The 27,464-nt window shown below is 38.8% G+C and overlaps 1 protein-coding gene across 1 annotated transcript in view; it reads left to right on the top strand.

Annotated features, from left to right (window-relative positions):
* The window catches only part of LOC112554080 (fibrillin-2-like), a 61,592-nt gene extending 36,721 nt beyond the window's left edge, over positions 1-24,871 (top strand). Inside the window, 38 exon segments of the mRNA XM_025221673.1 lie at positions 221-346; positions 751-882; positions 1,032-1,154; positions 1,324-1,446; positions 1,704-1,829; positions 2,050-2,175; positions 2,465-2,587; positions 3,184-3,357; positions 4,294-4,362; positions 4,704-4,829; positions 5,485-5,610; positions 5,881-6,054; positions 7,248-7,292; positions 7,466-7,591; positions 8,007-8,135; positions 8,304-8,429; positions 9,210-9,332; positions 10,023-10,145; positions 10,850-10,975; positions 11,439-11,564; positions 11,946-12,098; positions 12,573-12,641; positions 13,161-13,286; positions 13,691-13,810; positions 14,122-14,244; positions 15,777-15,896; positions 16,494-16,619; positions 16,874-17,023; positions 17,534-17,587; positions 17,728-17,853; positions 17,985-18,107; positions 18,438-18,557; positions 18,856-18,984; positions 19,213-19,323; positions 19,817-19,945; positions 21,208-21,316; positions 22,431-22,746; positions 23,059-24,871. Of these exon segments, the coding sequence (XP_025077458.1) occupies positions 221-346; positions 751-882; positions 1,032-1,154; positions 1,324-1,446; positions 1,704-1,829; positions 2,050-2,175; positions 2,465-2,587; positions 3,184-3,357; positions 4,294-4,362; positions 4,704-4,829; positions 5,485-5,610; positions 5,881-6,054; positions 7,248-7,292; positions 7,466-7,591; positions 8,007-8,135; positions 8,304-8,429; positions 9,210-9,332; positions 10,023-10,145; positions 10,850-10,975; positions 11,439-11,564; positions 11,946-12,098; positions 12,573-12,641; positions 13,161-13,286; positions 13,691-13,810; positions 14,122-14,244; positions 15,777-15,896; positions 16,494-16,619; positions 16,874-17,023; positions 17,534-17,587; positions 17,728-17,853; positions 17,985-18,107; positions 18,438-18,557; positions 18,856-18,984; positions 19,213-19,323; positions 19,817-19,945; positions 21,208-21,316; positions 22,431-22,746; positions 23,059-23,430 (5,048 nt within the window). The 3' untranslated portion in view covers positions 23,431-24,871.
* The last annotated feature ends 2,593 nt before the right edge of the window (positions 24,872-27,464 follow it).

Below are 27,464 nucleotides of genomic sequence, written 5' to 3'. Positions count from 1 at the left end.
TGCCTACTTTTGTATGCTGCTTGCAGGTTTGAAAATTATATAGTTGCATTGATATGAATGTGGTAGAGATACAGTCTAATATGCAGACTATGTACATATGTACTCTTAAGGGATGCATAAACTAAAAGTAGACATCTTATGTCTAGGTAGACTACTTTGTGTTCTTTGTGAATTACTGAAGCAGAGGGTAAACATTATACTACTTGATAACATATTACAGATGTGGATGAGTGCAAAGAGCAGGCAGAAATCTGTGATGGAGGACGCTGTGACAATTTGCCTGGGTCTTATCGCTGTATTTGTTCAGGGGGTCTCACACCATCTCCAGATCAAAGAAGGTGTCTAGGTAGGATTTGGAATCCCAAATAGTACAAATTTGGGTAGTTTTTGATGTAGCTTTGTATGTAAAGCCAAATGTGAGACTAAGTTGGCATAGGAGATGCTGTGTTATGAATTTTAGATGGAATGTCATGCTTGTTTTGAATATAAATTGTTTCATGTTTGTTCTGAGTGTGATATTATTTGTTCTACACAATTGGAATTTTGTCCCTTTGATACTGTCAGTTTTAAATATTAGCCAGTGTTTAAATACCATGTTTCTTCTTAAAAATGGTAGGGGATATACCATATCCATTCTACATGCTTTGCAGTTAGTTCTGAATCCGAAGTTATCTGAGATTTGTATTGGTGAATTTTGGGTGGTATAAGTATCCTACATGCCATACAAATTGTAACATTTGTGTATTACAGATGTTGATGAATGTCTACTCAACAAAAATCTTTGTCTCAATGGAGTTTGTCAAAACAGCCATGGGTCTTTTGCTTGCAAATGTGACATTGGCTTCAGCATAAAGACAGATATTGGTGCAACTGGGTGCACAGGCAAGTAACCAATCTTTAGCAGGCAGCATCTGTTTTGTTTGCTGCAGATATTCTTGATGCAAATAAATATTGGTTTGTTTCAACATTTGTAGAATGTGCACTTCATAGACTTGATACCACACCATTTGCCATGCATTTCTTGTGAGCAGATGACAATGAGTGTGAAGCAGGTGAGGCCACCTGTAATGAGAATGCCCTCTGCATCAACACACTAGGCTCATACAAATGTGACTGCAAAACTGGCTACACTGGTGATGGCTTCACCTGTCGAGGTAAATAAATATGGAAAGTTGTAAGTGCATATATTTATGCTCTAAATTCTCATTCTGTTGCAGATGAACAGTGATTTTATGTGTTTTTATAGTTTGTGTGACTGTGAAATATTGTATCATTGTGCATAACATCAAAACATTTTGATAAAGGAAACTATCCATGTTGCAGATGTGAATGAGTGTGTCAGAGACAATGGAGGCTGTGCCCGTGATGCTGGGTGTGTCAACTTTGCCGGAAGTTTCCGCTGTATCTGTGATGATGGATTCAGTGGGGATGGCTATGAGTGTAGAGGTATGCCACCCCCTTCCTATAGCTACCTGGCTGCACCTGACCTTGCAACAATGCATCCACTGTTCTTCGTTTCTCGCAGTTGTAATCAGGACGTTTGAGAAATTAATTACAGTGCTGAATTTTTTACATCATTAAGATAAATTTGCAGTGTTTGTGATCACCAACATTTGTTGTAGATACAATTATACTGATGTTCTTGAGTTATTAACAGTGTCAGTCCTCTCGGTTCCCATTTAAATTTTTTGTTCTCCTCATAGATGTTGATGAATGTAGCCTGGAGCATGGCATCTGTGAAAATGGCAATTGTTTCAACTTTCCTGGTGGTTATCGCTGTGAATGTGATATGGGATTTGCTCCTACAGAGGATGAAAGGGCATGTGTTGGTAAGTACAAATTCTTATGATTGGAAACTTCATGTATGCAACTTTTTGTATCTTACAAAATGTACATATAGATATATAAATACACAGGCATGCACAGATATTTCCTACAATTCCTCATGCACATGCATATACAAAACATTTCAAGTAATTATGTATAGGAAAAAATCAATAAAGTTTTACCACAGACCCGATGTGTATTTTGTATGGTCTATTTATTCAGATATCAATGAATGTGACATGTTCCCCAACCTGTGTGTGAACGGACGATGCGAAAATGTCTTTGGCATGTTTCGCTGTGCGTGTAACCAGGGCTACAAGCTGGATGCAACAGGAGGAAACTGTACAGGTTGGCTACTTTGAAGCATGTTTGAAATTGTTCAAAAGTGGAAACACTTGTCTGAGTCACCACCAATTTTATTTTTCTCTTATATAGCACTCATGTTAAAAATACTAGAAATACATATAAATAACATGTCTTAAAACTCTAGGTTTAACTATATATTACCACCATATCATAATAATATTTCAGCTTGATTTTTGTATTTAAAAGTGGGCATTAATTATTAGTCCTTATTGATCATTTTTGGGAGAGGTGATCAGTTCATTGTTCATGCATGATTGTTATGTGTATGCAGACATTGATGAGTGCCAGAATTCTGACAACTGCCAATACGGTACATGCATCAACCAGCAGGGAAGCTACCTTTGTCAGTGCCCACCCAATTTTGAGAGCAATCCCACGGGGACTGGTTGTGTAGGTCAGTATATCATAGCCATTCCTCTTTTACTATTATACTACAAATCTTTTAGCTCTCCACTGGCTTCATTGTTTTTGAGTATGCTAAAGAAAAATACCTTTTATAACCATAACCATTACTCTTCTGCTCAACTCTCAATACCTATAATCTCTGTCCATGCACTATCATGGTCATTTGTTTTTTGGTTTGTTTTCTTTTTATCTTAAACTGTTGGTTTGTAGTCTTGAGAGCACAGTGCATTAAGTTTACCAGCTCCACATGAGAAAATGCATTTTGCAATATCATTATTACTTTTATGGCTCTCTATGTACTGTGATCACTGTTTAAACAAATCACTTTATCCTATGAGTGAAACCTGTCCACACTTTTACAGTGAACTGTTTGAGGATGACTATCATCAAAAAATTTCCATTACTCTGTTGATATTCTTTATATATTTTTTACAGGGTTGGCAAGTTGTTTATTTTAAAAAATACAGTTATAGATTTTGAAAAAGATAATTATATCCTTTGACTCCAGTCAAGACTACATATTGTTAATGAACACCTGCATTCCTGTAATGACTGTATATTGTTTATGAACATCTACAATTTCAGATAGGCGTATGGGAAGGTGCTACATGGATGTCCCGCTGTATGAGTCAGGTCGGCTGGGTGTTTGTGATGATGAAATAGCCAGGGATGTTTCCCGAGCCACCTGTTGCTGCACTGTAGGGCTTGGATGGGGTGAAGTGCCAGGTTTTTGTGAGCCTTGCCCAAAGAATGGGACAGGTAATGCTTAAGGAAAACCTTTTAACTGATGTGCAAGAGGTTAATATTTGTTAACTGAGTCCTTATATATCTACTTGTGTAGCAGATCCTAATTTGAAAGTTTGTGGTTGTTGGCGTGGAAACTTTCTTGAAGTATGGCAAACACACAAAGTCATCAGTTTCCTTTGCAGGCTGTATTTTCAGAGACCAAAGTATCTTGTTTTGATGTTAAAAAGAAGTATGAAAAACCTGAACTAAAGATAAAACTGGAGAATGAACTAAAAGAAAAAACAACAGTTGTTTGCCTTCAATCAGAACAAAAATAAAAGTGTTTCAGTACCGTGAAATAGCATACAACATGTAATACAAGCTATAGTAAAAATAGCAAGGTCGACCCCATAAACTCCTAACTCAGTGAACTGGTATCCTTACCCAGGAATACATGACATCAATCGTAAAACATTTAAACCTCGTTTTAAAAGGAGGAAATCTTATGCATTGAAATCCACTTCTCCCTTTGCATGTGTAACAAACATGTGCATTCTATTAACTCTTACCATCAACATATCCCCTAACAATCCTGCCACAAAATGCTACTGGAGTGTTTATATTTTCTTAGAAGTAACTGTTCATTGGATTGCTTGTGTTTACCCCAAAGAAGCAAATGAGTGGTTAGAGTGTTGGTGTTTAAGCACACACACTAACCATGTGGCTCAGCATGCTTTTCCCAGCTGTTGAATAGTTAGAAAGGTAGTGAAGGGGAGGATAGGCATCACCTCAACCTTACTGGCCCAGAGATAAGTGCAGGTGAGTTCAGATAGGTGCAGACTCTATAATACCTCATTCCATACTGACCCCAATGCTGATCCAGAGATAAATGTAGATAGGTGCAGTCTCTAGCAACTCATTGCATGCTGAACAAAAGGTTACTTGACTACCTTTTTGTGTTCTCTACAGCTGAGCGCAGTAATCTTTGTCCTGGAGGCCCAGGATTCCGTCCGAACCTTGTGACGCTGGTACTAGAAGGTCAGTATCGATATTTTACCTTTTTAATATCTTGCCTTGTCATCAATTGCCATCTATTCTTTCAATTGTCCTTTATGCCATCATTGTTATCCTGATATTATAAACTGAATTAGATTGTTTCTTACATCATTTTTGAATCTTTCAATGTAATGTTAACAAGTGGGTTCCATAATATTTTTTAAACTATTGCATGATTATATTATTACTTTAGTAGTATGTTAGTTTTAATTGTACCAGCATTTTCACTCTTATTTAGTGAGTCCTTCAGTTCTGGTCTCTGGCCACTTATAACATAGATACTCTTGCACTGAAAGTTGAGGTGCATTTCTCTGTTGCTGCAGACATTAACGAGTGTGCAGAAGTGGCCGGTATGTGTGAAGGAGGCGAGTGTCAGAATACATTTGGGTCTTATGTGTGCCGCTGTCCCCCTGGTTATGAACTAGACGACACAAATCATCGCTGTATTGGTAAGTTCTTCACAACTGAGTGCTCTCTTGTTTTTGACCTATGTTAAGGAACATTATTTTTTCTGGTTGTTTGTGCAGTTGTTATGTGTTACTTTCTCTATTATTTACAGAAGACTAAATAAAAGTCATGGTGACATATGAATTAAATTCAAGAATCTTTTATAACAGAAAAGATAGGTATGAATGTTATGAGAACAGGATGTACTAAGAATAATGGGGACAAAGATAAAACACTGGCGTTTGAACCAAGAGGCATGCCAGTTCTATACCTGTGTGGTACAGCAAACTTCCCCTGGTCAAGCCAGCTGTTGGAAATGAGTACCTGATTTCATAATGGGTTGGGGATGGTAAGGTAGCTAGAGAGAGATGGGCACTGCCTTCACATAAAGCTGGCCTCAAGAAAAGTCATGTTTCATTCCCCAACAACCTAAAAAGGTTAAGGGACAACCTTTACTATTTTACTACTACTACTAGTTTACATAAAGTATGCAGATGTCTTCAGGTGATAGATAATAACTTTGTTTTACAAAAGCATAACTTCTAGTAAATACAGCTGTCATAGCATTTTAGTACCACTTCTAAATAAAAGCTAATAAGCTTGTTCCTCTGGAAGAGTGCTGGGAATGGTGACATTATTTAAAATGGAAATCACCAGATATTGACGAGTGTCGGGTTGACCCATTCCGCTGTGGCATTGGCACCTGCATCAACAAGGATGGCAATTTCAGTTGTCTTTGTCCTGATGGACATATTATGATGCCAGATGGTGTAACTTGCATGGGTGAGTCTTTCTTACAGATTACAAAAACCATAGAATTTGCAAATTTTTGCAGTTCAGTGAAGAAGAAATTGTTTGTTTTCTTTACAGAACTTCTTTTTAACAAAAACTTTACAGACCATTCTAAATTATCTAAATATTAAATTGATATCATGAAGCATAATGAAAAAATCATATTAATTCTAATTAAAAAGAAAAATGAGCATTTGAAGACTAAGTGATATCTGTTTAACAGCTTGACTATTCTCATGTGCCCTTCATTGCATTTGACAGACATGCGAAAGAGCCGCTGTTATCGGAGCTTCACCAACACCAGCTTGCCACCATACCATCTGATCTGTGAGCCTGAAGATGCTGTCATCATGGATGTCTCTCACTTCCACTGCTGCTGTCTTTTTGGTGTTGCATGGGGATTGGGCTGTGACCCTTGTCCTGTCCGTGGATCACGTATGTACTTCTTGTCTTTCAGCCATGTCAACTTTTTTAAAGACTAAAAATAGTCCTTCAGACATAGTTTTGTTGGCTATTGAGTTCTGCAGGATTTTATTTTCTTTCTGGGTAACATCCCGTAAACAATAATAATAATGTTAGGTGACCAAACATTTCGGGAGTGAAAGCAGGACACGTGCCGATCATGGTGTTGTCACCAGCAAAGAGCACTGAAGAAAGCAAAAAATGGGAGAGGGGGGGAGGAAACACTGAAAGGCGGTAAACCAGGAGACAAAATTGAAATTATTAATCAAATGGCAATAGGCAAAAGGCAAAACCAAAGGCATTGATGCGGAACATTGATTGGCGTTTTAGATGACAGAGGGACATTGGGCATCCCACCAGGACATTTTATGAGCAGGTGGGTCATGCAGTCAAAGGCAACAGTCCCGCCTAAATCGGGACATCTGATCACCTTAAATAATGGGAACTTACAATGCGCAACATCACGACCAAGACAGATCACACTGTCTGTGCAGATCAATATATAATGATAAATGAGAGATAACAACCAGTGGACAGTGAGGTACGTATAGGCACACGGAACAACATAAAGATGAGGTACAAGAGTAGAACATAAAGCAATGGATGAAGGTATGAAGGGATGTAAATACTATAAACAGTCTAAGATGGAGTTGTTACGTGATAGACAGTATTACCAGGGACTTAAGAATAGTATTTCAGGCATAGTACTTTGTGAACAGATGTGTTTACAGAGAACTTGTGAATGTAGCCTTGGAGTCCGAGTGACGAATGTAATGTGAAAGAGAGTTCCGCTGCCTAGCAGCACAGTAAAACATGTCTAATATGCTGGAATGTCTGCTGCAACATCCCTTTCTCTGGATGCGACACCTTTTGACAGGCTGATCATCAGTCAGTTTCTCTGGGTAATCTGGTTTCCTTCACCCTCATCGTGTGTGTGAACATGCATGCAGGTTTACATATATAGAGTGGTGCTCACATGCCTAGCATGTCTCTGTTTTAGCATTGAAAATTGCAATGAGTATGTTCAATGAAAGGGTGTTATGTAATTGTTCTGTATTATAATGATTCAAGCTAGATCTCATTTCTTTTTTTGATAACATTTGCTAAAGTGGCTATTATCATTACAACAGTTTTTTTTTTTTTTTTTTTTTGCTTTTGCCTTTCAGGTGCCTTTAGGGAGCTTTGTGAAGAAGGTCCTGTTACTGTGTATGGTACGTTTTACCCTTCATAGTAATCCATGGTAAACTAACAAACTTTCAAATAGCTCAGTTCTTTATATTTTCTTAAATATTTCCCTATTTCACAAATATTTTTGACAAAAGACTATATTGACCTTGATGTCTGCTCAGATAATGTTCAGGGCAAGGTATGTTGTGTCTAACAGATGTTAATGAGTGTGATGTCAATCAAGACCTGTGTCGGAATGGCCAGTGCATTGACACTCCAGGGAGTTTCCGATGTCGGTGCTTCACAGGTTTTGTGTACAATGCCATCACTCAGTCTTGTGATGGTAAGTATGCCTCATGCCTTTTTCAATTCCTTGAAATGTATTAGACTAGTATGCATCACATACTGCCAACTCACTATTCACTTGTATTGTCATAGATCAATGGGATATAACCCATTGTTCCAGTTTTCTCCACGTCCCAAGTCAATGAAGACAAGTTTAGGAAAAAAGTGTATCTATATGCATTCACACATGCACATGCATGCATGCCTGTGTGTTCACACATAATACACCTAGATGTAGCTGACAAGTATTCACATCTTTGTAATCTGTTCTTACACAGAGAGGACAAAATCTGCCGCATTTTGATGTAATTTGTGCAATACAACACAGTGCATGTCACAAATGTAATGCTGGCCTGTTTGATAAAGTTTGTGCAATACAGCATTGTGCATGTTGCAAATGTGTCTGTTTGCAGATGAGGATGAGTGTCAGCGGCTTCCAAGCCCCTGTATTGGGAATGCTCAGTGTCTCAACATGCCTGGCAGCTTTACCTGTGACTGTCCTGATGGCTACAGAATCCGCCCTGATGGCAGGCGCTGTGAAGGTTATCAACTTGGCTGATTACAGAATATTCATAATCTTTCAAGTCTTACCTTTGACTTTGTGTATCATCTGTTTTCATCTCTTGGTCTCAGAAATGCAGTTTGAAATACTTTGTATTTAGCTTCTGGCAATGGAAAATCAATATGACATTATTGTGGTGTTGGAACAGATGTAAATGAGTGTAGTGAAAGATCTGACATCTGCCTGCATGGCGAATGTAGGAACCTTCAGGGAAGCTTCAGCTGTATTTGTCGTCCAGGCTATCACCTCTCTCCAGACAGGACAATGTGCATTGGTGAGCTCATAATACCATGGCCTTCAGCTTGTACCTTTGTTAAATCTCTACAGTCTTTACACAAAGCAAATATTTGGAATACGTACTATGTCATGAATTTTTTAATATCAACAGGACAAATCTTAAAGACAAATTTAAATGAGTACAGCAGATAGACATGTGTATTTCTGGCTTTAAGTATCTTCCGTCTTGTTAGCGTTTGGAGTGAATTCTTGATATTGAACATGATTCTTGCCTATTGAGTGATAAGCTGTGCTTTGATAGTGAGGCTGTTGTTATTTTTACATATTTATGGTTTGAAAAATGAATGTAAGTTTTTTATGAAACTATAGCACTGTACTAGTTAGGGCCCCATTTCTTCATGCCTTTGTAAAGAAAGTTTTACTGAGATTTATCTTATAAGACTGGACAGCATTCAACTGTAGACGACTTTAGCTTTATTCTGTGTAAAGTTTGCGTGTGCTGGACTCATTCGTCGTTTCAGTCTGTTGGATTTGCTGCATTTGCTATGGAGTGTATTGTGGCTTGTATGATATTTTGATATTTGGACTGCGGATTGTTGTTTGTGCTGTATGTGGACACTGCCCTGTGGTGTGGAGGACGCAGTCCGCTGAACACCGACATTTTGTTGTCACCTTATTTTGACATCACGTCACCTTCTGCACCTTCTGTCATTTGTGAAGCACCTTGAGCTGTCCACAGGCCAGGATAAGGCACTATACAAGCGAACACTTAGTTTATTATTATTATTAGAGTTGTGATTGATTTCTTTTGTTGCAGATATGGATGAGTGTATTATGCGGCCTGGGCTGTGCAGGAATGGCAGCTGTGACAACATGGATGGTGCTTACCGCTGTCACTGTAATCCTGGTTTCAAACTTACAGACACAGGAGAGTGCATGGGTAATTTTTGTGCCTGTTAATTAACGTCTGATATTTTAACATCATGTAGTAATAGTTAATTAATCATTTAACTGGTCTAAACTACCACACAGCATATGCTGACACTCACTTAATGGAAACAGTCTTGAGCACAGCCATAAAGTCTTTAATCTTTATTCGTAGCAACTGCATGCTCATCTCCTGCTGCTGCCAGGTTTGATCACAAGGCAAGCCTTCATAGTCTTAAGTCAAGTTGTACAATATACATGAAGCCACGTACTGTATTTGCACATGAGTCTGTCTTTATGTGAGCACACATGTACACATTTTTTCATATGTGTGTAATATGGTTCTTGTATTAAAATGTCTATGTTTTGACAATATTGAAAATGTCAGATTTTTCATAAAATTATTAACGTACTAAGTCATAAAGTAATTGAAGATTTAGAGTTACTTGGCGGGGCAAAATTGACACAGCTATTTTTTCATGCTTATTATTTTATGCTTATTATTTCTCTCTCTCTCTAACTCACACAAACACACACACATGTAGGTGCACTCTTTTCGTTTTTATTTTTGATGATTACTATTAGGTAAATCTGAGAAACATTTAAGCTATTTCTATTTAAAGGCAGTGCATAAATAAATAAAAATAATTTCACAGAAATTGATTAAAAGAGTGAGTTTGATTTTTGACAATTATTTTGGCAGACATTGATGAGTGCAGGACAGTCGTTGGTGTTTGTGAAAATGGCCGTTGTATCAACACCCAGGGTAGCTTTACATGTCAGTGCCAGCGTGGCTACACTCTGTCAGCTACAAACAACTGTATTGGTAATGTGACAACTTCATTCTCTTTATTTCTTAGTTTTATCTATTTTTTAGGCTCTTATTGTATAAATGGCAGCTGAAGCATAAACATCAGAATGAATTCTGACATTAGATCATAATGTTACTCTATGTGTATATTCAAATGTTGTACAGTGCTGTGTTAATACTGCCCCATGCTTGAACAGAGCACTGTACGTAGTGCTAGCATATAAATGAACAGAGCTCATCTTTCATGGATGCATGCGGGAAAAAGTGCCTGATGCTTGCGGGAAAAAGTGCTGGGCGAAAAAGTTTTGCATGCATGCAGGAAAAGTGCTGATGCTTGCGGGAAATAGTGCTGATAAAAGTGACCCACCCGAGGGGTATATCAAGTATGTGAGATCAAGGTCGCCACTGCCAGAAATATCGACTGCGTCGGATTAAAACATCTAGAACCCACACAGTTGTGGAGAGACTGGGGGAAGAATCACATCTAACCCTGCTACATAAAACTAGAGTTTAGGGGAGCATAGTGTCATAAGTGAATCTGTGGTTAGTATTAGCATTTACTTGAGGGAAGTTTTATAAAGTAATAAGTTTTATGATGACCAAGCAAATTAGAGTTGAAATGTTTATCCAAAAGTGATGTTGCAGCCCAGCTTAACAAACTTAAATATCTTCAGTCTTTGTTTGCACTTCAGTCATTAAGTAATCCATTATTTTTCCAGATGTTGATGAGTGCTTTGAAACTCCAGACATCTGCAAGCGTGGTATGTGTCAGAATGTTGAAGGATCATATTTATGTCAGTGTAGAAATGGCTATCGTCTGTCTCGCCACCAAGATGAGTGTGTTGGTAAGTTGGGCTTGAGAAAAGCTTTTAATGTTTATGGTTGTCATAGACTGAACACTTTGTATGCCATGCATTACTGTACCTAGCATACAGCAGCTGCATGCTTGCCTGTTTGCATATTAATGGAATGTGAGGAGGGTGTGTGTGTATACACATGAGAGAGAATATGTGTGTGAGCATACACCTAAGACAAAGTGTATATGTGTGTGTCAGAGAAAGAGCAACAGTATTTATGCGTGAACAGATTGGATAAAGTTTACCAACTGCACATATGTGCTCTTAATAGATTGGAGTATATTGATCAAATTCTCTATGAGACTTCACTCACAAGCGGGCATATCCATAAATCATCCATGCACACACACACACATGCATGGGAATACATGGGTACATATATGCATTCTCAAAAAGATCAATGAATGTTTTGATGTAGGCTGAAGTTTATTCTGCATTCTCTTGAACACAGATATCAATGAGTGTTTGGAAGTTGAGGGTGTCTGCTTTAATGGGCGATGTGAGAACACTGAAGGAGGCCACATCTGTACCTGTCCATCTGGATTCATGCTTACATCTGATGGAAAAGCTTGTCTTGGTAATTTTTTTTTTTTTTTTTGTTGTTGTGGCTTGCGTTAGAAAATGTTCACTAATTGATTGGACAACATTCCTTTACCCCCCTCCATCCCCACACAACACACAACAGATTGTTATCTTGTTCTACAGTAAGTTATGTTTTACATAGTGTAAACATAACGTATAGTGGCAATGTTTGAAAACAAACATGGTTTATAGTGGCAACATTTTGAATATGCATGAAGTGACAGAATTTGAAAATAAATCTGATATAAAGTAAAAGGGTGGACTACAAAACTTATTCCTTAAAAACTTTTCTGTAATTATTTTGACATGTCTTCTTGAGAAAATGACATATGCCATCAGTACAACCATGACATCATTTTTAATTTGAAATTTCCAGATATGAGACATGGGGTGTGCTTCCGTCAGTATGAATCTGGCCGGTGCTTAGACCCTTTTCCAGGAAACCTGACTCGAGCTGAGTGCTGCTGCACCAGTGGGTTGGGGTTTGTGGTGGGACGTGAGTGTCGTCCTTGTCCAAAACCAGGAGATGGTGAGTACTTTTGTTTTAGTGCATTGAGGTATAAATGGTAATTAATTCAGCCTATTATAAGTATAAGTTCTGTGTAAGGTGCACTTGCTGTTTTTGAGATGTGCTGATATTATTGCTAATAATGTGTGTTTACACTCCTATGTGGTTGAGTCATAGAGGAACCAGAGGCAAATTGCAGGTGTATAAAGAGATCATTTAGCTTGAATATAAATACATTTTGCCTATCATGTATCAATGATCCTGTGGAGAAACAAAAACAGTTCTCTGATGCTGTGCAATGATCAGAGCAGAATGCAGAATGTCCTTGATCAAAGGTAACAGAGACAAATGTTGTAGGTGTCTTAAGGGTGTGTGCACATAAATAGCAAATAGTTATCCAAAGGCCTACATGACAAAGCAAGAAGTTAAAATAAGAGCAAGTTCATAACTAATATTGAGGTAATTGAGGCGCTAATTAGTACCTCTTCCTTGCAGCTGGCTTCCCATACCTGTGCCCTGAGGGCTTTGGCTATGTTGTGGTCATGCCTGGTGGAGTTGTGGGAGGTTAGTTGACCTTGTGTCTTGCTTCCTGTACTACAATTTTGGTATGCATTAGTTTTCTTTGATGGAAGTTTGTCTCTTGCCCCTTAACAGATTCTGCAAGTGGCATCTGTTTACAGGGCTGGCTGCCTTGCCGTAATATAGCCATAGTTGCTGGCACGGCGAAACATTAATCCCCCCACCACTTTAACAGATTCAAAGTCTGACGTTCTTTTATAGCGTCAGAGTATGCATGTGCTGAAACTTGTCAGTCTGCCTGTATTCCACTGTCCTTGTATCACATTTCTTCAGTACAAAGACAAAAGCTACCTACAAAAGACATTTTGGTATTACAATGAATGAGTTTTGGGATTAAGAAAGGTGTTGTTTTTGTGTGACACGAGTCTCATGTATTAATTGTTTTGCATGTGGCGGTTACATTTTTGGATATTGTTGCTGGAATGCAAAAAAGAAGAGAGCATGCAGTAGTCTTCTTGCTTTTGCACTGTGGGAAAAGTTTCAAATATTTTCTTTGGGTGATAGATGTAAATGAGTGCGTCATACATCCTGGCATCTGCAAAAATGGAATCTGTGTCAACACAGACGGCTCCTTCAGATGTGAGTGTGCACCTGGTTATCACCTGGATGCTAGTGGCACAAACTGTGTGGGTAAGTGGACATTATGGCTGCTTTTAAAAAACACTGTGAAACTTAAAGGTTAATCTTCTGCAAAGAACCTTAAGCAGATTCTTGCCACACCCTGAATATGTGTGGGTATTTCTCACTAATAATTTATTTCTGTGTGTAAATATGTGTTTTAGTTAAAGTATTTGTGTGCTGCTTTTAATGTCTATGGTTGTTTAAAAACAGACAGCTTTAGGCCTTAATTTCATTTTGAAAGGATGATCAAGCTTTTTCACTTCATGTTCATCAGCATTGCTTACTTATGCTGTTTCTGAACATCAGTGGCACGCATAAGTCATCTGGTTTTAATATGGGAGCATCTGTTCAGCCATCGATTTTGACCTAATGGCATTTACTATATAACACAGATTGTCATTTTCCTTTTGTAGATTCTGATGAGTGCCATGACCTTGGGGTCTGTGGAAATGGCACGTGTGCTAACACAGAAGGCTCTTTTGAATGCTACTGCAGCCCTGGATTTGAGCCTGGCTTAGAGAAGACTTGTCAAGGTCAGAAACTGTGTGTGTTGTAGCTATAACCCAGCAAACAAGCAAGATTCGGCCACGCTTGTGTGTTTGCTGGGAACCTGTGGTTTACTGTGACTTAAGTGTAACCTGCTTTTGCTATAGATGATGTATTTGCTGCTGGGTTGGAGAGAAGTGTAATAACCAATATCTGATTAAAGTATCTTATCCAGCCAATGCACAAACAGTACTGGGACAAGACTTGGGGAATGCTTTTGATCTTGGCGGTTAAGTTGCCAGTTTCCCGTCTGGCAATAATTTAGAGGGTCAATTAAAATAGTTTTTTTTATTTTCAGATGTTGATGAATGTGAGACTGGGGCTAACCAGTGTGCATTCCGCTGCTTCAACATGCTTGGCACATTCCGATGTATCTGCCCAATGGGCTACAAGATTGCAGAGGACCAAATGCACTGCGAAGGTAGTATAGATTATTTTAGTAGTTTTATTAACTGATGCATTCTGAAGTCATTTCAAGGTGATCAAATCCAATTTGAAGGTACTAGACGTCCACTAGTTGTGAAGTGTTTCCTTTTAAATAAGTCTAAATATTTTTTGTGTAGCGGGAAGCGCTTGTTTAGAGCAGTGTGTACTGCTGACAGTGCTTGTTCCCTCCACTCCGCACCCTTTTCCACCCCATCACTGGCTGCGCAAGCGGCACAGTGCAAGACGGACGACAACCCAAACTGTCCAGTATAAGTAGAAGGCAAAAGTCAGTGCTTGCACCTGTTTACTGAAAGGCAGCTGGTTCTGCTTAGAAAAGCAGTAAGACTTTGGTTCTGAGTACATGAGAAGCATCATTCTGCCGCAAGGTGCTATGGGTCCCGCTGGAAAGAGACTCTTGTCACTCAAACCATCCCTCTGAGTACTAGCTAGAAAATACCATTTTGCTGCAAGGTATTTTGGTCCTGCTGGAAAGCGGCTCGTGTCACTCAGCCTCCATCTTCTATGTAAACTTCAGTTCTGACAACTCTGAGTACAAGAGTACAATTTGCTGCAAGGTGCTTTTGTCCAACTGGAAAGCGGCTCATGTCACTCAACCATTCCCTTGAAGTAAGACCACTCTGAGTATGAAAGAAGTACCAATTTGGTGCAAGGTGCTTTGGTCCTGCTGGAAAGTGACTCACGTCACTCAAACCCCCTTTTTCCTCACCCCAGGGAACTGCTAGGTTTTAGGTAGGTAGGTTAGAGTAAATATAGTAGTCGTATGTGTAAATTATGTCAATCTATGTAAATCTATGTCTTTGAACTTATCTACTTTTGTGAGCATGTTAGTCCAAACGAATGCTAGCATGTCGTACTTATGACCTTGTGTTTAAAAATAGATGAAAGATTTATGGTGTCCATGTAGTTGTGACACAGCAGAGAACACACATGAAGATCTGTGGAATTGAATGACACACCGCAGAAAAGGCACTTTTGTCTGGGAAAAAGCAGGTTTTTTGTAGATTGCAAGGTCGGCTGAGTGTGGGTGTGTAGTGGATGGGAAACAAGAACACAATACAAGGTAGAGATTAGACAAGGCACCTGACAATTGAGAGCTAGAATTTTAGTGGAAAAATTCTCCTTGGGAACTTCCGTTCTCTTCCCTGGAACACCAAAGAGAAACGGACTGATTTGGCGCTAGGGGCCACAGCATTAGCCCTTGCGAGGAACATAGTCAGTCTGGTTACATTTGCAAGGATTTAGATAGCCACCTGGAGACCAATTAGTCTTTTTGTACAGTTATTTTGGTAACTACTTGTGTCAGTGCACAATAAAAAGAAAACCCATGATACTTCTACCCCAAAATGGAAACTGCTTATTTTTCAGGCTTCTTGAATATGTGCACTTTGATCATTGTTATCCCCAAAAAGGAATATTTTGAGTATTATGTTTGCCATAGATGTCATGCTTTACCAAAACTTTTAAAAGGGCAATTAACTATTGTCTCATATTCTTTAATTTGTTCAGATGTTGATGAATGTGCCACTCCAGCCAACTTGTGCAAATATGCTTGCAAGAACACCGTGGGATCTTTTCTGTGTGTTTGCCCTGAAGGCTATGTTCAGCGTGGAGCAGATGAGTGTATTGGTGAGTATCTACACTATTCATTGATGTTGTTGCAAAACTTTGTAAAATCTCATTAGCGACAGATGAAACTTGATCTCAGATAAAGTAGAAAATCATGGTATCATCAAAAGAACAAAAATATTTACTTTCTGTTCAAATTAATTATGGCTTATGTAATTGAAAAAGCAAGTAGGTAAACAGCATGTCTGCACAGACAATGGTCTTTATTAACATATATCCCAGCCTGCAAAAGTAGTGGGTTAGTAGTACTGGGCCCCACTTGTGTGTGTAGTGGGGCCCACTACTTTTGCAGGCTGGAATAGCATCTCAAAATAAAACCTGCAACTAGAGGATAATGTCAAAGTATTTCGAGTAAATGAAAAATGCTAGAAAACTGACCCTTAAAAATGCTGTAAAAATGTTCTTTTGATGAATTAAGACATGGCTCATTCTGAAACTACAGATAGCAGACCTCCATCAACACTTTGCAAAATACAATCATATCCTGACAAAGCTTTTTTGATGCATACACCTTAATTCAGAAGATGGGTGATTGATATTTGATATTTTTGGTATTAATAATTTAGAGATTTATTTTTTCACAAACGTGGTTTGCAGATGTTGATGAGTGCCGAACACTGCCAGGAGTCTGTCGTAATGGGCGTTGTTACAATACACAGGGTGGGTATCGATGTGATTGTAATCCTGGCTATCAAGTTACCAGTGATGGAAAGGCATGCACTGGTGAGTCACGTCATCTCTTACTTTTTTCTAGTTTCCTGAAGTGACATTCTCTTCAGAAAGTTCTGTAGCTGTATGTGTACATGTTCCTTTTTGTTTTGAAGGGAAGAGGACAGGGATTAGCAAGTTTACTTCCATTAGTTTAAACACTATATATAATTTGTGGAGGAAAGAAGTTTGATGATTACTTTAAAAACAATTAAGTGCACAAGAAAAAGTCAAGCCATTGTCAGCTGTACTTGTGGCAATGTTCACAGACCGACGTATGGACTACTGCTTTTTGGAACTGACTAGTGGGAGATGTGTGCAGTCTCCCAATCTGGCTCTTCTGACCAAAGCTGATTGCTGTTGTTCATTAGCAGCAGCCTGGGGTAGATCATGTGAACGTTGCCCACCATTGTCTTCCTGTAAGTCTATAGCCTAGTTTTGCCTGTTACCTACACTATTTTCTTGTAAGCGTATCATTTTGTTTTAACATTTCAATATTATTGAGTTAAAGAAAGTGTGTAGGAAGTGAGAGACCAAAACTTAAAGAATTTATGAAACTTTCATTTCTCAATATTTAGGTGGGCATATATAAAGAAGGGAAAAAGCCAAGAATTCAAGTGCTTAATTTTGTAGCATTTTAGATAGCTTATGGAAATTTGCTGGGCATGGTTTTCACAATTTGCATTTATAACCTCGCTATTGCACATGCAACATACATCTTTAGCTATATTATTTGCATGCTAGATGGTCATCAATCTGTGTGCAGGACTTCACAGATCATACTGTGAGGTAGGAATGCATAGAAGAAGAAAGTCATGGGCCAAACTTGGGTTGAGGAGATCAGTATTTTAATAGAATAAATTATAAGCTTTCATCATAAGAGCCTTCACTTTCCTGCCTGATTACTAACTTGTCTTTTTGTGTTTCAGCTGCTTTTAATTTGCTTTGCCCTATGGGACCAGGACTTACCCCTGAAGGACAAGGTATATAACTCAGTCTTATTATAACAGTGAACACCATAAATTTTGTGACACTTGTCTCCAACTTCTCCAAGGCACCGTGCTGTTCAGGAAATTGCAGCTAACTTGAAAGTGTGAATTATTGCTCTTTTTTTTTTTTGCAGACATCGATGAATGTTCTAGCATGCCAGGTGCCTGTGAGAATGGCCGATGTCTCAATACTATGGGATCCTATCGTTGCGTCTGCAACAAAGGATACAAAACTGATCAGTCTGGGAAGAGATGCATTGGTAGGACTCATTGGCTTTGTCTTGTCTTGATGAGATATGAATCTTGTGTTTTCTGAATATCTCAGATATAGTTAATAGCTATTGTGCACAATAAATATTCAACATATTTACCTATGCATACATTGTTGTAGACGCTGACGAGTGTGAGCAGACTCCAAAGGTATGCGAATTCACCTGTTCCAACACAGTTGGTAGTTATGTATGTGGATGCCCACCTGGTTATGTCCTTAACATGGATCAGCGCACTTGTAGGGGTAAGGAACAGTTATTTGCCTAGAAGAGATGTACTAATTATTTGCGGGATCACAAAAAAATGTTGCAGATATGCAGCAAAGCATTTCTTTAGAATTATTATGAGGACAAAAATAAAAGCTTTAAAGCAGAATCTAAGCCTGTTGCAATAAATGGACTGAAAAGTCAGTTGTTAGTTCTTTTTTAACAGTATAAGTATTTTGTATGTTGAATTGGTAGTTTGTGCGAAATTTGTATGCTTTATACATCAAGCTCAGGCTTTTGAGGAGAAAATAATCGACTTTTTGTGGAGAGTTGGTGCTACAAACCATCCTTATTGTGAAATGCTTTAGATCTGGATGAGTGCACTACCATGCGCCACAACTGTCCTCACACGTGCATTAACACACCAGGTAGTTTTGAGTGTGGCTGCCAGGAAGGTTTCAAGAAGGGGCCAAGAGGTCACTGTCAAGGTAACTAGAAGTGTGGCTTGACTCTGCTAAAATGACATTGCACCTTTTGATCAAACATTTGATTAATTGTCCTTTAAAGAAAATTAGTGTGACCTGAAAATTGTTACCGATATATTCCCAAGCAAATGGCAAATTAATTCTTGTCTTATGATGTAATTGCTGAAAATGATAATGTTACAAAAGTCATAAAAATGGTAGAGTTGGTGACAATGTGCTGTTACTTTTATTTCTTACACATACTGATGAGTATACACACACCTGTTATGTTGCACAGCCCTCTGTCTTTTATGTCTTTCAGATATTGATGAGTGTGCGGAGACCTCTGACCTGTGTGGTCCAGTAGGCACTTGTCGCAACACTGCTGGTAGCTTTGAGTGCATGTGTCCTCGAGGGTACAGGCGTGATTCAACTGGTACTAAATGCATTGGTAGGTTTGCTGTCTTAAATGTATCTACTTTTTCTATTTTGCTGAATCATTATATCACTGATTTTAAGGATATTGTATTCCTTGAAGCAAATCTGAGACTAACAGAAATGTGTAAAATACAAGCATGTATATATTTTGATATCTTTGTAATTGTTAAGGACTATAGCACTAGTATGGTAAGAGTAATAGTTAATACTGTGTTCTCTGTTTCATCTTTGGTCTTTCCAGATCTAGATGAGTGTACTGATGGCAAATGTGAAGGAGAGTGTGAGAATACTGTGGGCAGTTTTCACTGCCTTTGCTTGCCTGGTTTCTCTGAGCACTTTGGTACCTGCATTGGTAAGTGGTGTTTTTTTCTTTTTTCCTCACACTCACATTGCAGTGTCAAAGGAAAAAACCTACAGGTTTTAATGATGACACCAAAGTTGTATGAAATCAGACTACCATGCAGCAGGCGCATGAAATATACACGAAGCCAGCTGCCTCGAGATGACAGAATCTGTATTGATCATTGTATAGTGTGGAAATAGTGAGATTGCCGAAATATGTTATGCAGTATATACATAGTTGACAATAAGTGTTATTGTAGACAACAGTACTTATACCAGTGGTATTGCCTGGATGTGTTTATACAATAGAGTTTGCCAATAGTTTTATGATATATGAAAGTGAAGCAGAGTTTACACTATTGCTTACTATGCTATCTGTGGGAAACAATAATGATGGTATTTTTTTTACTTCCCTGCTGTGATAGTGAGTTCAAGACTAGTATTTGTTGTGTAAAAAATGACAGTGGGAATACTAATAGTTTGTTTTATTATGTTATATGCAGATGAGAATGAATGTTCGGCTTCTAGTGGTGCAGTATGTGGTTTGGCATTATGTATCAACACACGAGGAAGCTACGACTGCCAGTGCGGTGGAGGACACAACTTTGATCTGAATTTAATGTCTTGTGTTGGTTAGTATAAGTTGTCATAGTGCTGGTGTCATGGCGTGTGTTGGACTGAAAAAATTATTCTGATAAAAGATTATTACCAAGACTGATACAAATTCTAAACTTCAGGAAGATGTAGATAGTATTTAATCACAAATCATTAGCTAGGTCATGAGACCAGTTTTATCTCAAATTTAGATTGCATTTTTGTCCTTCATGAGGTTCACAGCATCAGTCATATCTGACCCTTTCTGTTAGTTTCATGTTTGCTTTTGTGTTGTCCCAACTAGATAACTGTTAATGTCTATTTTATTAATTTTTCTAACCACCTTTTGTACAAACTTTAAAGGGCTCAAATAATGCTGCTTATAATTGTCTTTCTGAAGCAAAAAGTGGACCATGCTACACCCCTCCTCCATGAGCTTCACTCTCTGCCAGTTTGAGCTTTTACTGATTACAAGGTTGCCACACTGTGCTACCATTGTCTTTACAGCCTTGAACCAGCATTTACCTGTCTGATCTACTGATGCGTTACTGCCAGTGTCTTTGGTTTGCTTGTGTTGCGTTGTCCACCCTGTGCCAAGCAGCAGATAGGAGAAATTTTGCAGACATTTCTTTTCCTTCTCAGTCCTTAATGTTTAGAATTCTTTTTTTCTCTTCATTGTGTGTCTACATTGAAAGCCTTCAAATCTGGCCTAAAGCCCTTTAATACCATCAACCCATCAAAACGCAAGAAATCTATCTTGCATAATCAAGAGTACTGTTCCACTCCTCAAAAATTCACCCACGGGTTTTTAATTTCTTTTTTTTATTGTCATGGTGTCATCTGTTTACTGATGTTTATGTTTCTTGTGTATTTGCTTGTCAGTTTATTTGTAGTGGTTCATGTGAAGTACATTGATCTTCCTTCCATATGGGAAATGCACTTTGCAAATTCAATTAGTATTATTATTATTGTTATTATTGTTGTTTCTCACATCTTACTGCAACTGAATGCTAGAAATTTATGTTAAAGAGAATATAAAGAGAGCAAAAAACATGTAGCAGTTTTTGACATGGTATTGCATTATATAAACTATAGGTGTGCACAGTGCAGAGATCTGCTTTATAACACTGGGGATCACTGTAGATCATAAGGACCAAGCAGGGAATGTGATGACCACATTTGGAGTACACCTAAGATCAAGCATATGATAAAATATTGCGAGGATCCACTGTTAGACTATTGAGAGCAAGGGCTTCCAAAGTACAGTCCTGTCAGTTTGTCAGTTTTGCTACTGTTGCAGACCAGAATGCTTGTGGAGGCAATCCTTGTCTGTTTGGATGCTCACCAACATCCAGTGGTCCTGGCTTTCAGTGTGGTTGCCCTCCTGGCTATATACCAGTGGGCCAGGGGTAAGTGTGATAACACAATAACAGCTGACTGTAAGAGATTATAGCTTCTGCACCTAAAATGATGGCTTGTAACATGATGTGTATGTGCTTCACCATGATTTATAATTGCTTCTAAGAAGATTTTCATTCAGTCACCATCAAAATGACCTTAAGCTGGTCTGTTGGCCAGATTTCAGAATACTATCTCAACTACAGGCCTGCTTGAAGTTGAAAACTTTTATAAATTGGTATCATTCAGTATATTCATGACAAACGTCAGTGAACAGGCTGTCCATAGTTTTACAAATAAAAGCTAGATTGCTATAGACCAGGGGTGGGCAATTAATTTTCCCAACGGGCCGCATGAGAAATTGAAATGGTTTTAGAGGGCCGGACTAATATAGTTAACTCAGTTTTACCCAATACTGTATATATAGTATATATACTGGCGGGCGGGCCAGCGGGCGGGCCGGTCAGTGACAGGAGGCGGGCCGGCCTTTGCCCAGGTCTGCTATAGACCAAACTTTATTAAAACAGAGTCCATAGAAACTTGGGCAATGACATGATCCTCAAGGGAGATAAGTAGTATTTTTTTTAAAAAAAAGGGATAGTTGGATAAGGATACCTGACTGTAGATTTAATTCAATTTTTCTGTATTAATAAGTTATGAAGGTTATGTAAAATTATGTTGCTAAGTTGTCTTGAAAATATATTATCCTTCCTCAAGGAATTTAGATAATTATTTTTTTTGAATCGATGAATTCACAACATAAATATATGTATACTTGCAGACATTAAAGCAAAGTGGTATAAGTATGAAACAAAAGTCTGGGGCGCCCGGTAGTGTAGTGGTTAAGGCATTCATTTGTCACCACTGCATTGAGTGGCTCAGGGTTGAGATCTCATGTTAGGACACTCTCTGTATGTAACATCTGTTTGCAGGGCAGGGCATCAGAGGTTTTTTCCCCCGGGTACTCCAGTTTCCTTCCCCCTCCCTCTTCCTCCCCACTAAGGTGGAAGAACTTTCCGACTCAATAAGCCAACCAGCCTGTAGAAAATGTACATACACATGCAGTCATTATAGGAAAGTGATACAAGGTATAGCCAACACAAAGGTGACTGCTCTCTGTGACAGGCACTGCATGGCCAGCAACCCGTCAATAACTCAATACCCACCAGGCATTCAGCTGCCTCATGAACCTGGACCATCCAATGGTCAGCTGCCCAGTGGAGAAGGTTGCTACCACTGTGATCATGACTTTGGAGAACTGCCTCTCACACGTCGTTCTAAGCGCAGTGTTATTAAGATAGAAGATGGAGAAGAGGATGGTATTGAGGGAATGCTTAAGGTCTTCACCAAACGCAGTACTGCAGAAGTTGGAATGACAGTGGGAGAAATTGTGCGAACCAGGCGTAGTGCAGATCCCACCCAGCTTCAACGGCGACATTATGTAAGTTTGTCTCTAATTCTTGACAAGTTGTTAAAGTTGCACTTTCCTCAAAATAATTTCATTTTACTGATAAAGAAAAAACCATGTCTTGAATGTCAAGGCCTTTCCTTAGATATTCAGATCACAAGCAAGCTGCTATAAATGAAATCTTCCAGCCTAACCAAAACCCACTTTTACAGTTATGCTTACGTCCCTATTCACTAATCACTGTTACAGTCTAAAAATCCATAGTTTTTTTATAATATGCTTGTAGACGATTTTGTTGTGATTTTTGTAATAGCTTCTTGTTTATCGACATTTATATGTCCACAGAAACAACATGCAAATAGCACCATGGCTAGAGAGATGGGAAGACTGTATAACCCCAGTAACAATGGCACCTTCATCTTGTATGTCAATCACAAACTGACTCGTCCAAAGACACGCATCATCAAAGTTATCCCATCACTTGCAGCCCTCAAGCACAATGTCCATTATTCTATTGTCAAGGGCAACGATGATGGTGTCTTCGCCCTACATGACCACCATGGCATCAATTCCCTGCATTTTACACACAAACTTGCTGGCCCAGCTCATTACACCCTAGACATCCTTTGTCAGCCCACACTGGCAGATGTGGAAAGTGGTGGTGAGGCGTTGCATTTAGAGCCTTACACAATACAACTGATTGTCTGGGTGGAGTGACAGGAGACTAAAACTAGTTGACCTTTGCCTCTCTGTGTGCATAGAGCTTTTGTGTTTGGATATAGTTTCCTAGATGGTTTCCATTAGTGGGAGTCTGCTGAAGACTTGTGTTAAACCCCTCATCACAAAATAGCGTTGCAATGATTCCGTACATTTTGACAAGTCATATGATGATGATGGTAATTATGATGATGGTTATGCACTGCCAGATTATTTCCTTATGATAACCCTTTCATTATCAACAGTGTTTTGATTTGCATCTTCTATTTAAAACACATCAAATGTTTTAATAGCATTTATTTATAATGTGCCTTTGTAATTCTCTTAACATTTTGTTTAAAGTTTCTTTTAACTCCAGATATCTTTGAATAATCTACACCCTATGAAATCAGACTGTTGCACCATCATGAAGATAATTGTCTTGGTCATGAGTCCATTTTTTTTCTTATCTGTTATCTTGTGAAGAACGAGCTAGGCCACCATGTTGCTTCTAGCCTTATGTTCACATTTTCTCCCACGTCAATAAAAGTGCAGTTTGGTTCATCTGAGGCACTCTTCCATTTTTTCATCTATCAGAGTTTACTTGCTCAGTATAAATACTCACCAGGCTGGTCACTGCTGTAATTTGACTCAGGTATGGCCACTAGTACCATCTGTACATTACATATTAAAATACAGCACTTAGGTAACTGTCTTTCTGTGGAGAAACATGGGTGGAGGTGAACACATACTTGAATACAGCATGTAAGTAATCTGCATTAACTGTGTCTTGCTGTTAAAGGACTTGGATGATGTTAAACACCTGTAAGAGTAAATTTTGTGAACTAAACAGCTGTAAAATTTTCAATGTGAGAAGACTCAACTGAGCAATATCAAGAAAAAGTTTGATTTTCAGGAGGAAAGAATCTTGATTGCACTGCTTGCTTTGCTTGCAGCATTTAAGACAGTGAAACGTTCAGTCGTTGGAGCAGTTTTATGTAGCTTCAATTGACCTAGTTACATGTCTTTCATCCTGTTATACTGTATTTTACTCTGCAGATGCTTTCTTATTTTGTATGACATATTTCAGAATGAGAAGAACTCTACATCTAATGTTTGAATTATTTTTATTGAATCTTTTGAGGGGGTGGTCTTTAAGCATAAGAATTTAAGAATAATTTTAAAAATGTTGTCCTCAGATGAAACTGCAACCATATGCAAGCATGCTGAACTCAAAAAAAGTAAACAAGTTTATCTGATATCTGAATACATGTATGCAAATGATAATAGAGGCCTGCAGTCTATTGCATAGATTCATCTTAATGGTTCTGCTGTATGAATGTAGATAACTGAGTGCTGAGAAGGGTATATGCTGATAGATGTGACTTTGTAAGCATAATTATTTAGCATCATTGTGTACTTAAATGGTATTATGAATGAGTAATACATTTTTCAGACAATTTGTGTCTCTCTTTTTTCTCTGTGGATTTCTAGAAGAAATACTTTTGTGAAAAAGAGAGCTTGCAAAGCAATGGTGAAAGCATCGTGCGAAGAAAACATTTTTAATATAATACTTAGTGTTTTCAGATGTTTTCTTTCCAAAATAACAAAGATGTTGCAAAAGGCAGTTCTTTCAAGCAGTAACTTTATGTATTTTGTACTAAGTAAGAGTTTGCTAAATCATGTTTTTAAATCCCATTTTAGACTGGAATATTTTTATGGAAGGGGCTGAGAGGCAGACTAAAGAGATCTGTAAGTGTGCAGCACATATATACACGTACAGCATGATGACAAAAATAATCAGTGATACTCAGCAGAAATGTTCACATTAAATTAGAAGTGAATCTATTTCAAAGAATTGACAAAAAATTGTGGTAATTTCTAACCATATTTGGTATATTTACAGAAATATGAAACATATTATCACCAGCATCGACAACTATTGAAAACAAAAAATCACAATTATTTAAGGGAAGCAACTGCCTTATTTTGGAATACTTTATGAGTGGATTTATTCCCCTTTCCACCGTTTCTGTCGCTGAAACAGTTGCATCAGTTGACCTTAGGTATTTTTCTTGTTATTGCGTTGTTCTGATGATGTGATAATCATCACTTTTTTGGCAACACTCATTAACAGTTTTGTCATTTACAGACCGTGACCGAAAAAGTACCTTAGCATCAGCTTTGCTTATTTGGGGCTCATTTACCAAATGGCGCTTTGTAAATATAAAGGTCGGGTACAAGTAACAATTAATTGAGCTAAATTCGCATCTAGCGGGTAATGCAAATAAACTTGAAACAGACAAGGAATGCAAAGTTAAAAATTAGGTAGCCGAGTGCTAGGTGGCCATGGGGAGTTTTCCAGACACAGGCCGAACGGAGACTCGAACCAGGTACCTCCCGCTCCAAAGATGAGCGCACCACAAAAGCCTCAGGACTGGTATCATTATAAGTCATTGATGGTGCGACTACCAAATACCTACGGTGCGCCCTTACACCATGGACCGTTCAAAACCCAGTGTTGCGCACCTTAATTGTCACCCAAAAAAAAAAACTGTTGCCCACCTGCCCTCTGAAATCTTCCGATCGCAGCCGACTGTTTGTCGAGTTCAGTTTAAAGGCACACCACAGCCACAGAAAGAAAAAAAAGTTGAAGAAGGCTAATTAGGCCTTTAATGTCTATCGTGTCTTAGGTGTAACACGGAACGATCGACATTTGACATGTGATTCTACCTAGTCAGCAACATTGAGTGCAAAGATTGGCGCTATGTCTGTAATTAATATTCCACATAGCCTAGATGACTGCTAGTTGTACAAATTCTCTCTCTCCCTTCATTTCTACTAGTGTCTCTCGCATGTATTGGTGTAGATGTAAGAGAAAGAGAGAGAGTGTTTCCGACCCACTCTCCCACGACTTGGCGGCTTCTTGCGACTGCAGCTGCCGATTCTGTGGCGCATGCGCCTGGGGTAAGCTGAGTGTAAGTATGCCGCAGACATCTCCACTTATATTTAGGACTGAGCTACGTAAACAAGGACTCGGAAAAGACTCGCTTTGAAAGCCGATAGGTATTAATCAGCGAGGGTATCGACAGGAGAAGTATGTCGGTCTTTAGCTCCGGCATACGACGAGCTTGAACCGAAAATGACAGGTCGTGGCCTGAAAACAATGACGAACTTCTTCGAACGTTCTGAGCGCAAATATAATCAACTGACAAAGTAGGCCAGACGCTCCGCAAAAGGCTTCCTTGTGCTCAAAATGTATTATTTCTGTCAACAGGAGTCTAATACCTTTCAAAGGTTGCATGCTCTTTAGGGCGAGAACACGTTTATAGTTTAAACGTTGGGTTGGGGTCAAAGGTGCAGAGTATAACGGAAAGGTGAGATTTCCATGCAAGCGCTTGTGGTCCTCCCTGGACATTGAAGATGTTCCAGGTCACGGGTTCCAATAGAATAAGAACTAAACGGGAAGTTATATCGCTGTTATTGTCAACACTTTTTAACCCACTTTCCTTGATTTCTTTAACCTTGAATTATCTGTATGCCTTCTCATGTAGCTACCTCCTCCTCACCTCACATCCTCCTACTCACCTCACCTCCTCACCGATTTTGACTATCAGCTCAACGTCTCCGTTCTTCTTGCTCATTCCTTCCCTACTGTAAATCGCGTGTCACCAACACAGAGAGAAGCTGGTGCCCTGTGTTCAAATCTCCACTCGTGCAATAAAACACTAATCCTCCCTTTCTCTTAGGACCAAAGAACTGGACCTCTCTAGGGCAACTACTAGACACTGGAGGTAAAGCGGATACCACAGGTTAATTGCAAACAAGTGACTCCTGTATTTGCTTCCGCTTTGGAGACACCCTGTAATTCTGCTCTCCTTGTGTCCATTGACTACACCTCAAACTCACCGTCACACACAATAGGATGTTCGTTCAGTGCACATCCAAACAATATTACCCGTCTTTACAAGCAGGATCTAGTTCTTTCTTCACCGTCCTTCCTCTCTGGTTCGCTTCGACTGCACGTGACAAAGTTTATTTGAAAGATAGTTGTG

This window comes from Pomacea canaliculata, linkage group LG13, assembly GCF_003073045.1.
Source record: "Pomacea canaliculata isolate SZHN2017 linkage group LG13, ASM307304v1, whole genome shotgun sequence".
Classification (NCBI taxonomy): Eukaryota; Metazoa; Mollusca; class Gastropoda; order Architaenioglossa; family Ampullariidae; genus Pomacea; species Pomacea canaliculata.
This window is presented reverse-complemented; position numbering and strand designations above follow the sequence as displayed.